At 38.2% G+C, this 14,901-nt stretch overlaps 2 protein-coding genes across 2 annotated transcripts in view; both read left to right on the top strand.

Annotated features, from left to right (window-relative positions):
• LOC132096107 (aerolysin-like protein) overlaps positions 1 to 14,901 on the top strand; it is a 254,098-nt gene that overhangs the window by 111,868 nt on the left and 127,329 nt on the right.
• Positions 10,194 to 13,043, top strand: LOC132096345 (permeability factor 2-like). The gene is made up of 3 exons (XM_059501640.1): positions 10,194 to 10,352; positions 11,233 to 11,368; positions 12,592 to 13,043. Exons 1-3 carry the CDS (start codon positions 10,298 to 10,300, stop codon positions 12,704 to 12,706), a joined length of 306 nt encoding a protein of 101 aa, XP_059357623.1. The 5' UTR covers positions 10,194 to 10,297; the 3' UTR covers positions 12,707 to 13,043.

The following is a 14,901-nucleotide window of genomic DNA, read 5'->3' as shown; positions in this document are numbered from 1 at the left end:
TTCTGCAGGGTACTTATAAACTTGGCTAATAATTCATCAAGATCACACATGGCTGAACTGTGCGTGAACTCCACTACTGCATTACGATGAAACTCAGATTGTGGATCATCAATCAGTAGATTACGTCGTATGGAGCCATATTTTAAGAGGCACGATTCTAGCGTTTGATCTGATTCAGTCAGTGTTATGCCACTAACGATTACTGCATTTCGCACATTAACGCCTTCACGTTCCACAACATCCATTTCTGTCAGATTCACTGTACGTACTTATATTGATGGTTATTCACCTCAGTCGCTGCAGCGTCCTCACTCCTGGCTGGCTCGCCAAAGTGTAGCGTGTAACAAGTGTAAAATCTGATGTGTCACACTGGCATAGGGTTCAATATGGTTAAATACGGGCCAACTGATCAGAAGGTAAGGTGCGGCTATTGGAGAGAGGAGAGCAACACAGCTGGTAGGTGAAAACCAAGAGTTTTGTTTACTGGTTGGAATCTTGCATTCACTTAAATTTTTCTGAATTGCAGTTTGTCTGGAGTATGTAAATCTCAATATTGTAATTTCACAACATTCAATGTATGACAATATATATAATCAATTCTCCTTTGTTTGAAATTTAGGAAGTTGGACTCATCAACTCAAACAGATCAACCCAATTGAAAACAATTATACATATACTTTGTATGAAAATGAAATAAAATAAACTTATTGGAAAACTCCACAGAGTCTGTTTGTTTATAACCCAATAAAATAAAATAAAAAAAACAATGTTTTCAGGACAAAATATTACAACTCAATAATTCAGATTTACTCTTTCCCCTCAGAATGTAACAGTATTTTCAGTCAAATGGATCAAATAGTTAAGATACACTGGATATGATTCAGTTAATGTCAGTTCACAATCAGATGACTCAAATCAAAAGACTGGTTGACTCTTTAGAATCGTTCAGTTCAGAATCTAATGACTCCAATCAAAAGACTTGTTGACTCTTTAGAATTGTTCGAAATGTCTCTCCATTCAATGTTCAAGGGAAAAAAGTGCAAAAACTAAATCTCAGTCCTGTTTGTCCAAAAACAAAAAAGGAAAAGAATTCTCATACCAGTTCAGATGAATTCAAGATCAAGTTCAACAAGCAAATTGTCTCTGTGGGTGGCTCGCCATTTACATACGCTCATATGCGTCTCACGTGTCCAGGAAGGTGATCAGTTTCTCAGAAAAACACATGAAATGAAAAAAAAACCCAGCCTTGCAAAACACAAGGCAGAACAATAATTAATCTTCAATTTAAACACTTTCATCAACAAACATCATGTATACACTTCAACAACATATTAACTCGATATCCTGACACTTATACAGAACATTTTAACTCTTTATTGACTTCATTGACGTTTGCATCTTCACATGTGATTAGCTTTAGCCCAACATGCAAATTAGCACTAGCTCACACACTATGCATAAGCAGCCTATTTAAACGCTAATATCACATTACTGATTTGCCGTTGAGACTTCAAGTTTTCTCATAGAGCGTCAAATCAATATATATAAACAAAACAACTCACCAAGGCAAGAATTTCACAGAAGAGAATTAAGAAGATAATTTGCGATGCTTCGGTGCTCCGTGTATGTGCATTTGGCCTTTATTAGCGGCCTCACTTTCTTCTCACTTCGGTGTCAGCTCTTCAAAGTTCGCTCAGAGATGTAATCTTTTGATTGCATTCAAGTTTTCTCTATCAATAACGATCTTTTACGCGGAGTATCTTGGAATCACTCGGTGCACATGTTTCGTCTGACTCACTCGCTCTCTCTCGATGTCTCTGAGAGTGGCAGTGTCACCGGTGCCATCTCGGTTCGCTGCTACCATTGGCTCGTTGGAGTGTCAATCAATGCAGCGCGATCAATGATAGGACGAAACACTCTCTCTTCTGAAGCACTCGCTTTTCTCTCTTATTCTCGTTTTTTTTTCTTATATTTTTTACATATGTTTTAACTCTTGTAGCCTGGATCACCCGGGTTACACTCAGCAGATATGGCAGCCACATAAACCTGTGGCAGGTCCTTAAGGGTAATGGACTGGGTCCAGATGTGTCTGCATAAGGGCATACAGCGCCATTTACGAGTGGGCCAAAACACCACCACCAAAAACAATTGTTCACTCCGACCAAGCTTACTCTGAACAGAATCGTTTAAAAGCAAACAGGTCGACTGGAAGGCAGAAGACTGGTCCTGGGCCATTCCTGGCTAGAGCATCCCCACCCAGAGGCAACGGAGGAGACAAGGAAACCAGAGCGGGCAATGTGCATGCTCAAAGCAAACAATCCACTTCTGCTCGGACGAAACTTGCCATATTAGACTCACCCAACTGAGGGTGCAAGAGTAAGTCCACTCCTGAGGTCAGGTGACCCGGGACAAGAACTGCTCTGATCGACAGGAAACTGGTCTGTGTTCAAAGAAGAACACATCTCACCAACCTGACAGGGGGCAAGAGTGTAATCCTCTCTGACCAATGTATGAGACCACAGCCATGTTGTCTGTCCTTGACCTAATGTGACAGCCACTCAATTTGCGTTCAAGGCCAGTTCAATGGAATAAAGTATTGGCAAACTTCATTCAAAAAGCAAAACTGAGGAACTTCCTATGTCTCTTGATGATCTGGATGCAGAAGCATCCTTAGACTGATGGTCACAAACCAATCTCTGGTGCAGATAAACAGGATGAGCATCTGTGTCCTTGACATTGCTTGCTCCAAGCACAAGGTTAGGTGACACAAATCCAATCAACCCAAATAAGCTGGATGGTGTAACCATATGACAGCCTGATCCTCCCTCATGACGTCCGAGACACCTGAGTTGTGGGATATACCTCTGAAACAGGAATGGATACTAAATCAGGCATGCCAGCACCAACCACAGAATGGGGACTTGAATGTCAAGACAAGAGCATTAATAGCTTGCCATAAAAGATACTCTTACACGTGAACTTAGCTCAGCTCAGAGTAACTCAGTTGGGATGAGAAGAATAATGATTAGACCAGTTATGCAAATAGTTTTGGTAGCCTGAAGTGCCAAAAACCATGTTGCACGACAAATGTGTGTTGCAAAACACCACAAATCCAGCTACAATGAGAGTCTACTATTTGTTTCAGCTCAAACAGCAGTGGAGCTGAAGAATTATTACTAGCTGGACAGTCTAGTATTTGGTAGCATGAAGCGCCAAAAACCAATGCGCACTGCAATGTCTAGCTGTGGAATCCATGATAAAAACGGGTCACATGTTGGAGTTGGAAGCATAAGTGCCAAATCAATGTACATGCATTCATGCAGTGCAGGAATAGAGACAAGAAACCCCTGCTCACTCTGCAGCTCCAGTCACTATGGCATTAGGTTTTTCGGAAAAACAGCTTTCCATAGGAATCTACTCAGATGTGAGCTCCCCCACTGATTTGTACCAGCTCAAGCATCAGCGGAGCTGAAAGACATATTAATAGCCGGGTAGACTTATGCTTGGTAGCACGAGATGCCAAGACCATAATGCAAGACAAATATTGGCTGCAGAATTCTTAGAGTCTGCGCTTAAAAGCAGTACATGAAATAAGTGCTGGAAGTGCAAGCACCATTTCAACGCATGTGCCTGCATCAGTGCAGCGCAGAAGTAGAGAGAGAGAGATAGGAAAACCCGTCTGCTCAACTTTACAACTTGAGCCATTATAACATTAATGTTACAACAGCTTGCCACTTAATATTTCAGCTCAATACAGCAGCAGAGCTAAACAAATATTATATTACTCCGGCAGACCAACGCTCGGTAGCATGAAGCGCCAAGACCATGGTGCACAATAAAATATCTGCTGCAGGAACTCCTCAGAGTCTGAAACTCTACACGACTAAAAACAGTACACGAACCTGAGTTGGAAGCTAAGCGCCAAATCAAATGAATGTGTCTGCATCAGTGCAGCGCAGCCAATATGCGAGAGGGAGCAAAACCCGCCAGCTCACTGTTATAACTTGCTATAAACACGTGAGCTCTTCAACTTGTTTCAGCTCGACGCAGCAGCAGAGCTGAAAGAAGTAGTCAGGCAACAAATTATTGGTAGCAGAAGCACAAAATCACAGTGCACAACAACATCTGTGCAGGACTCCTCAGAGTCTGCGTTTAAAAACAGTACACGAACAAGAGTTGGAAGCGTAAGCGCCAAATCAAATGAACGTGTCTGCATTAGTACAGTGCAGCAGGTGACGTAAGGGAGAAAGGGGAATTTTAGCCACCTACTCACCGTTATAGCTTGCTATAAGAAATATTCTGAAGCATGTGAATTTTTCCACTTATTTGTTTCAGCTCAATGCAACAGCGGAGCTGAAATAAATAGTAATTAGTCGGGCAGGCTAATGTTTGGTAGCTTGAAGCGCCAAAAATCACAGTGCACAACACGTCTGTGTGGCACTCCTCAGAGTCTGCATCTAAAACAGTACACGAACAAGAGTTGGAAGCGTAAGCGCCAAATCAAATGAACATGTCTGCATCAGTTCAGCTCAGCCAATAACAGAGAGAGAGAAAAACCCGCCACCTCACTGTTATATCTTGCTATAATCACATGAGCTCTTCCATTTTTTTCAGCTCGACGCAGCAGCGGAGCTGAATTAAGTAGTCAGGCAACTATTATTGGTAGCACGAAGCGCCAAAATAATAGTGCATAACACACACCTGCTGCAGGGACTCCTCGGAGTCTGCGTCTAAAAACAGTACACAAACAAGATTTGGAAGCATAAGCGCCAAACCAAATGAACATGTCTGCATTAGTACAGTGCAGCAGTTAACGTTAGGGAGAAAGGGGAATTTTTAAACACCTGCCTACTCACAGTTATTGCTTGCTATAAGAATATTCTTAAGCACGTGATTTATTTATTATTATTATTTTTTACTTATTTGTTTCAGCTAAATCCAGCAGCAGAGCTGAAATAAATAGTAAGTAGTCGGGTAAATTAATGTTTGGTAGCTTGAAGTGCCAAAATCATAATGCACAAACACCTGCTGCAGGACTCCTCAGAGTCTGCATTTAAAAACAGTAGGAACACGAACAAGAGTTGGAAGCGTAAGCGCCAAATCAAATGTACGTGTCTGCATTAGTACAGCTAAGCAGATAACAGAGAGAAAAGCGAAAAAACGCCTGCTCACTGTTATAGCTTGCTATAAGAAATACTCTGACACAAACGAGCTCTTACACTTATTTGTTTCAGCTCAATGCAGCAGCGGAGCTGAAATAAATAGTAATTAGTCGGGCAAACTAATGCTTGGTAGCTCTAAGCGCAAAGACAGTAGTGCATGACTTAACGTCCTCAAATCAGTACCTCTCATATATATATATATATATATTTTATTTTTTTATAAATTTGAGAAAACACTTTATCCAGGGAGGGAGTAGAGCAACGGTGGATATTATATCAGTAAGCTTGCCCCTTACCCCATAGCTTATATTTATAGCTTGTGTCACCTGCGAGCTCAAGAGCCAGGGGCTGCTGTAGAGTATGCGTCAACCAATCCGCAGCCGACAGAATCGATTACGAGCTTCTGGAGCAGGAAAAAGACTATATGACTAACCACCTGACTCACGAGGCACTCTTCTGCTGAGCGCGCGCGGTCCGGGGAATAGAGTGAGAGAAAAAGGGGATTAATTCCGTTCTCTCTCTCACTCACTGAACTCTCGGGCTCATTGCCGTCACCCCAAGCGTTGAGCTCGTGTTGCGCCTCGGCAACCACAGAACTAGAACCGCGGGGGTTGAACGAACATCTTTTCAAATGCAGTAACTAGTAAAGTAATCTCATTACAATTTACAGAAGTAACTAGTAACTAATTACATTTTTTGAGTAACTACCCCAACACTGGCAGTATCTGACATAATGATCTGCGAATGAAACCGTGACCACAAACACCATTTACCTAAGTGAATTATATAATTAGCAATATGCTTTCACACAAACAACTTAATTTTTTTAATTTATGCGTTGACACAAATGACTTATTTGAAATTTTCACTTGATAAAACATTGCACTGAATTGTTAGAAAGAAAAAAAAGAAAGGCGTTAAGACGTTATTGCTTGATGAAGTCACGAACTGATGAAACTGCTTTTTGATCCGATTCAATGAGTCGATCTGTCCGAGAAGAACCAGTTTGCGGAAACGAATCAGACTTTTCATCACTAATGAGGATCACAGGCCTGGAGACATTATGAGAACAGAGATGACTATAACAGCTGACAAAAGGAACTCAAATCAGGAAACACTATGGCTACATCCGAAAATTCAGATCCGAAAAAAGCAGTTGACTTGCTGCTGTTGCAATAACTTTGCAGACAGCGTTTTTGCACAAAAGCACCTCATGAAACTGATATCGGACAGACTTCTGAGGCAGCGTAATGGTTTAATGATGTACAACAAAATAGAACAAGTTTTTGTGATAACTTAACTAATATTTAATTACTATAATACTTATTTCTTCTTAGAAGTAACATCAAAAGTGCAAAAAGTTAAACATACACTATGGAATTTTTGTCCACCAGGGGTCACTCAATTAAAATAATAACATGAGACGTACTTTGATGACGTCGGGAAAGAGCGTAGGCTCATGGGAGTTGTTGTTCATTGGAACACGCGCTCTGTCGCTCCCCACATTCCTCACTCATTTTAACTGAGGCCGGCGACACACTGGATGCGTTGCGCAAGCGTCTCAGCTGCATGGCGTGTCAGTTTTTAATTCGGCTCCCATGTTAATAGGTTAGAGCTTGCAGACTGCCTGTGTGAGACGCGCGTCTCAGGCGCGACTCAGGGCACGCGGAAAACGCGTGCTTGCTAGAAATAGAGCTGACGCCTATTTTTCACGCGACACGCGCGTGTTGGAAGCGTTTCCAGGCAAAATATAATAGGAAAATATGTTTATATGTAATTTTGTACACAAATACATATTAATTCATGACATTTTGATGTTTGAAAGTCTATAGGTTGACATAAATTCAGATATAAATGTAATTTAAAAAATAAATAAATAATTATCGATTTTCAAATATTGAACCTGTCAAACATCGTCTATTTTGCCGTCAATACTGTTGACAGTGTCCTTTATCAGTAGGCTTTATATTTATGTTCAACATGAAGTATAGATATTGTTGTCATGAAGACAAGAGCCTGGTCTGTCAGCGGTCTCCCTTCACCTACAGCAGCAGCAGCCTAGTATTTTGACAATCACGTCTTTTCGAACTGAGAGATATATGAATTATCAGACCCCTATCAAATCAATATTCCATCTAGCAATAGTAATATATGTTAAAAAAAAACACGGTTGCCTTTCGTTAATAATTATAATTACATTTATACTATGATATCAAACAAGATAGTGAACTGCATTTGAAGCTACTTTATCCAGCTAGATATAGAACGCATGTAGATTTACATTATTATACTCTACAAGAGAGCTAGTCCGTCTGCGTTTTACACAAGACATCATCGTTTCACAAAATATACAGATAGATACAGTTAGCTGAATGGATGCTCTCTCTATCTTGGAAATGCAACTCCAATATTTACCCGTGTCTTGTTTGTTCTCTTGTCCCAAAACCTTCTCAGGTCATTTATTTCACCCGTATGTTTGACTGCGCTTCACAGAACGTGCAGGCAAAGCATAATCATGATCCATAACTAAGTTATTGATTGAGGTATAAATACGAATATAAACAGTATAAATATAAAATATAATAGTCTCGATCAAGGCTAGCTACTACTTTTTCTTCTTCGTCTCGTCTTTGCTTCTGTTCACCTTTGTATTTGGCGGTTCCGCAGGAAGTTAGATAAACTAGAGGGGTCAAAGTTTATATGACGCCATAGACGGGCGACAAAACGGAAATAAAGAAACGTGCCGTGTCTTCTAATTAAACTATAATTTTCTCTGGATTTGAAAGTTCGTGGAAACTTTCGGGATAATGTAAGTACACAACTAAAAAATATATATAACATAGATAAAGTGATATCTGCTATTTTTAAAGCAGAAAAATTACATATTGCGCCTTTAAACAGTAATATACATTTATGTACAAACCTACTACCAAACGCAACTTTCAGACACCATTTTTTTTTTTTTTTTACTCAACCATCAAGGAATTGAACGCACAGGATTGTGGGATATCGATCAGAAGGAACCTCCGGAGCAGGAAGTAAAGCAGAATTTGGATCCGCACGTGCATTGATAGCTTCCTGTCTTGGAATGCTGCATCTGACGGCAGCGTTTTAGAGTTTTCGGATGCAGTCTATTGGGATAACAAGACACACCTGGGATCAATGGAAATTAAACGAGGAACACTTGGGAATCAAATTAACACAAACAATATGGGAGACGGAAACTGGGTCACGGAGCACATGTGGAGCAAACACACACAAAACAAGTCCAGAGTCTGACAATATGACACAAACTTTTTTTCTACATATTTTCTACATATATCAGTTTTATTTCTCTACATATTTTAGATGATTTTATATTAGATTTAAACATTTGCAGCATAACTGAAAATCAAGGCACTGATGTGTTTTATTTTCTAGCTATAAGAAACTTAAGAATATTGCATTAAAAAAGTAATACATTCCACAGAAGGAAGGTCATCTGTGGTTAGTAACATGCAAATGATCACAGTTTATTTTCTTGTAAACTATTGCTTAAACATGTTTAAAAGAAGGTTTGTGAGATTATTTTCTGTGTGGGAAAAGATCGTAATGTAATTTCATAAGACATAATGATGCCACTGATCTTCTCTTTAAAAGTGCATAATGGTATAAAAATGGTTAATATCCCAGACAGCAACACAGTGTTGGCCTAAATCCATCCCAGATGTGGATCGGATCTGGGCCAACATTAGGTTGCTGTCTGCGACACTTCTGCAGAAGTTTCCATATCAAATGCTTTTCTCTTGCATGCAAGTCATAGTAGCATATTGTATTTAAATGCACATGAGCTGTAACTTGTCATGAGGTTTTTTGATCAACTCACTTAATTTTCATTTCTGAAAACATAATTCTCTCAGCAGGTGTGCTTCTCTTGTGTGCTGTAGTAAGACTGCTGCTCTGTGCAGCAGAACAAATTATTGCACCATTTTTTTTTTTTTTTTTTTTTTATAAAATGCAACCTTTTTATTGAGCATATAGTATAGGACAACTAAATAAATTGGGATATTATAATATAAGTTTTAAAAGGGAAGGGAAATGCTTTCTTTTGTTTCTGGCATCTGTACAGTATTTTGTTGCAAATTCTAAAATATCGGTAAACAAGGTGCAATGGTGGTGAAACAATTTCCACTCAAGACATTTCCACTCATTTTCACAAGTGATTAGAAAGGAACAGCAAGTAAAAGCAGCTGGTGGAAACACCAAATATTCACTGCAACATTTAATACTGACCCACTCCTTGTGGAACCCATTATTCTGTTCCTGTTCATCTAAAATTCTTGTGAAACTTGTTCTGCTTGTTTCCCAGCTGAGTAACATTTTAATCCAAATATTTACAAGTTAAGACATTTTCTGTAGATAAAAGGAGCTGAATGTGAGACCCTCATTTATTTTCAGCTCTCTGGGAAATTTCTGTCCCGATTGAGGTTGGTGAATGTGACACTATGAGAAGTGCAACAGGCTGTCCAAACAATACATACACATACATCCAAAGTTTATTGCTTCTTATCGCTCCAGAGACTTAAAAGACATCTTAATTTTCAACCACTGTTGTCTCAGAAGTTCTGAAGAAGAGATGAATAGCAATCACAAATAAGTCAGCAGCTGTGAATAGTTATCGAATTAAGCTGCAGCTCAGACCATTACATTTGGGAAGAGTTGGATGATAAGTATTATTAATATTAATAATATTATTAATAATAGTAATATTTGATATTTGGGCAATTAAAGAAATCTTCCAACTGTGGTAAGCAGTCAAATGAAAATCATGCACTTGAGGTATCATTTTTTGGTTAAAACAGTCTGTAAGGGGATTTTAAACGTGGGAACCGGGCCGAACATGAGATGCATCCATATGACACACTGCTGATGAACATGTGAACAGATCCAAACCACATATGTACACACAAGTCTTCACACGCACAAGAAGAGAAACAAACACACACAGAACAATTAGGGAAGTGAAATAAAATCACTACTTCAGAGGTCACGAGGCCTTTGAAATCATAATATATAAGGTTATGCAGCAGCTCAACTAACAGCATCTGATCTTCAGAGTTTCTACATAGAAATCCACTGCAGAAGCTTCAACAATCATGAACGCTTTCCTGATGTTAACCGTTATTGGAGTCAGCATCATTCTGTCTGATGGTAAGCTTCATCTTCACTATATGTGTGTTATATTTAGCTTAAATTTGTAGTGATAGCTGGTTTGTTGATGGTTTACCAGGGTGAAATATAAAAAAATATATATGTTTTAAACAAAGTGCATATATTTTTAAAGCAGCCATATATAGTAAATACATCACCATCTAGAAACATTTTGAAAATTACACAGTAAAGAACCCTTGTTTACTGAAATCATGTGACTTTGGCAGTTTAGATGTTCATGCCATGTCGTTATTACGAGATACCAACAAAAAGCATTCATGTCCTGGCAGAACTCGTAATTACAACTTGTGAACCGTGAGCTTTCTGAGAGCTAAAGCTTGTACCACCTGAATACCTCAGATTCAATAGGTGCTATGTTTAGGGATTGATAGTGCAAAGGTGTGAACAGCTGCAAGTAACTCGAAACCACAGTGACATGGTGTGAATGCAGCATTTGATATGCGCGCTCAACTGCTGATTCCTAAACAAATGATTCGCAAAGGTTTCTGAGCTTCACGAAGCAGTGCTTCGAAAGCAACCATCGCTACAGTGATTTTTGAAGAAACGGTTTTGAAATTAGTATTTTTAAGTTTATCTGAATGACAGTTTTATTCGAAATGTGGCCGGTGACTCTCATGTGAGTCCCTGTGTACACCATCTAGATTTCAGCATCTTCCACAGAACCGTAATGAACTTACATAAAACACATTTCCTCAAAACTGTTGCAGGCTACTATTTTACAAACCCCTTTTTGCACAAGTGAGTAAATCCCATGTCAGTTTACAAACCTCTGTTGCACAAGTGATTAAATCACATGTCAGTTTACAGTTGTGTAACACACTTTCCCTGCCTGCTAACGGTCGTGTCGTTCCTCCCTCAGCCGTGCAGCCTCTGGGTGCGGGTTACAACAGCCGCTGCGTGTGTCTCAAACTGGAGTCACGTATCATCCCGCAAGAGAGCCTGCGACGCGTGGAGATCCTGCCGAGAGGCCCGCACTGCAAGACTACTGAGGTTATGTAAGGCTATTTCCTCAAACCAGTCACGTGTCTTTCTTAAGTATTTCGAATGTACTCTCAGTAACCAGGAATTCTGGGCACTGTGCACTGAATTTGCTATGAGGCCTCCTCAAAATAACCCATTCTGGTACCCCGGTTATGAGACCAGATGTTGTAAATGTGAATGTCTGCGAATGTGTTTTGCAGTGTAAGGCTATAATATGTCTTACAACATAACTTAGTAAGCATGTATTTCGATAGTTGATCATAAGTTACATACAGTAAACACACAACCTGAGGTTCTAATAAAACATTTGTATTTTGAAGCAAAAACCTAAAAACACTGCCGAGATGTTTTTGAAGGAAAAATCTAATGGACATCAAATAATCAAAACACTGTGAAAACAGTGAAATATTATAATAATTTCAAATAACGGCCTTCTGTGTGAATGTAAAAATGTAATCTATTCCTGTGATCAAAGCTGTATTTTCAGCATCATTACTCCAGTCTTCAGTGTCACATGATTGAATTGAATTGAATTAATCTTTATTTCGAACAATTCATAAAATTATAATAAAAATAAAAAAAAATGACAGCAATTCATAAGAAATATCCATATATATAAACAAACAAACATAAATAACATAATAATATAATAATCAACCTGTTCGAAAAGGGATAGTTAGAAGCCCTAGGCTTATCAAGAACTACCCCCAGTAACTACCCAAACCAATTTACAATCTAACAAGAAAAATCAACATAACATTTTAAATAATACAACAAAAAAATACTAAATTAAAATAATGCGTTATCTTAATATTAAGATGAAGAAAAAAGCATATACAAAAACCATTATCAAGCATTCTTTCCCACCATAATGAATTATCATTCACCCTCTCCATTTCTATACTTATCAAGCATAAAACTTTTGTACCTTTTTCTAAATTGCAACATATTAACACTTTGTTTGATTGTACTGCTCAGACCATTCCACAAAAGCACCCCACAAATCGAAACACACATACATGATGCTTCAGAAATCATTCTGATGTGCTGATTTGCTGCTCAAGAAACATTTCTTTAAATAATTCATGTGGAACACAGTTGTGCTGCTACATATATATTTTTACAGATTCTTTGATGAATAGAAGGTTTAAAAGAACAGCATTTGTTAAAAGAAAGATCTTCTGTGACTTTTTTTCAACAGTATCTTCTACATAAATAATGTTTTGTATCTTTTCAGTGCTGGTTTGTCGAGTGGAGAGAGGATCTGTCTGAACCCCAGGACACCATGGGTTAAAAAACTCATTCAATTCATTGAGAGAAAGGAGCGTGTGATCAAGAAAGTTTTTAAATGACATTGATGTTGTAACTTATATTTCTTTAATTCTCACTACTCACAAGACTCATTTGAAGAGCTTTTTATGCTACTTTTGTCGTCTCTGACATATTTTTGGTTCCTGCAAAATATTGTCTTGTATTCTGAGCCTCTGATTTTGACTGATACGTGTTTGTCCTGACAATTACTTCAAGATGAACCAAAATGATGTGTATGCTACACTACAGTTACCGTCTTGTACATTGATTTTCATTTTACACTGATACAATCAAAGTTTTTGGTATAGCTTGAAATTGCTGTTTCACTGAGAAAAAAACTGGAATGTATGGTGATGTTTTATAATAAATAATTTCTTCCAATAACATCAGTTCTGTTCACTTAACATTAAACGGATAAGTAAAATTTTTTCAAGAAATAATTTTCAACACGAGTTGCTCTTGCATTCTGCATTTCACATTGTGGTTTCAGTCCAGATGGTTTAGAATTGGTTAAACAATCATACGTTTAAATGAGAGCCTTTTGCGATCACTTATTCGCGAACTTCATTCATTATACAAAACATTTTTATTGAGAACGTGTGAGAATTACGACAGTCTATTTTATAAAGAAATCAACCTGCTGTCTTGGGATTTTACTTATCACAATAAAATCGCATGCCTCTGAGAATGAACCTCCATATGAAAACCAAAGATTACTCACAACAGGCTCATTTCTTATCTGTACATTGTGCAGGAAAATCGTGAGTCACAAAATGCTAACCGTTTGATTGCATTTGAATGTGAAGATAAAAGATAATTCAGGAGACATGAGTATTTCCACACTTTATCCTGCACAAAACTGCCACAGCTCCCCATTCACAAAAACCCATTCATTAAAACAAGATATGCCTTTGTCAGCATTGTTTGTTTTATGTCTTCATCAGTTAATTTTTTACCATAGACAATAAGACAGACAGATATTGTTGGCAAGATAACCTCGTCTGGCCGGATGAGCCGAAAATAATCACCCCCCCTTTAAAATAATCATATTTTGTTTCTTTGCAGCCTGAAATGAAGACGGACACAGTTTTTGTTTTATCCTAGGGGGTTACTAAGGCACAACTCTGGACATGTGTACAAAAAAAAAAGGCTTTATCAATACATTGAACAGTAAAGTTGATTATTGGAAGGTATTTGGTACAATACAGACCCTCTCTGAATCAGGACACACAAGTCAGTCTGGTCAGAAAGGCGACCAAGAGGCCTACAGCAACTCTGAAGCAGTTACAGGAATTAATAACAAAGAGTAGTCATTGTGTGCATGTGATATCATCACAGATTCTCTACAAATGTGGCTTGTATAGAAGGGTTGCAAGAAAAAAGCCACTCCTCAAGAAATGCCACATCAAGTCAGACTGAGCTTTACCAAAACATACCTTGAATAAATATTCTAAGGTAAATGAGATTAAAATTGAATTATCTGGCATCAGAAATCAGAAATCCTATACAGCTCACCATCCCAGTAACAACATTGCTCCAGTAATGCATGGAGGTGCTAATATCCTGTTCTGGGGATGTTTCTCTGGAGCAGGGACTGGAGCACTTGTCACAAAAGAAGAAAAAATGGACAGGGCAATATACAGTCAAATTCTTGAGAAAAATATGCTACCCTCTGACAGAAAGTTGGGAAGTCAATTCAATCTGAGCAGCTGAGTCCTTCAAGAATCAAGATAAATACTGTTCCTGTAAGTGATTCCCTCACTCCTTTTACATGATCAAATTCGTAATGTTTTATAGTTATGATCTTAAGCGTGATATTTATACTTATCACTATGTTGTCTGTTGTAATTGCTACTGCACATTATTGTAGTACGCTTTATTATTGCTACAATTGCTGTAAGTAAATGAGTTGTATTTAAAGCATGATTTAAAGGCACAAATTAATCTTTGCTTATATGAAATATAATGATCGAAACTTGTCTTCCAGGACAGCATTCACATTTTATATTGATTTCAGTTATGATGCATATTGCACAGGAAAATATGTCATTAATCAGCTTTGGTTTCATCGGTAAAGCAGGATGGCCTGGCCTGTAGCGACACTGAACATTATTTGGAAATAATAACACAATCATAGTTTAATCGAATGCCCTACATCTCATGCTAATTTTATATATAGATTTTTTTATTTTACAGGTTTTACAAGAGTTTAATTAACCGCATCACATGCTTGGGT

The sequence above is a fragment of the Carassius carassius genome, chromosome 2, assembly GCF_963082965.1.
Source record: "Carassius carassius chromosome 2, fCarCar2.1, whole genome shotgun sequence".
NCBI lineage: Eukaryota > Metazoa > Chordata > Actinopteri > Cypriniformes > Cyprinidae > Carassius > Carassius carassius.
This window is presented reverse-complemented; position numbering and strand designations above follow the sequence as displayed.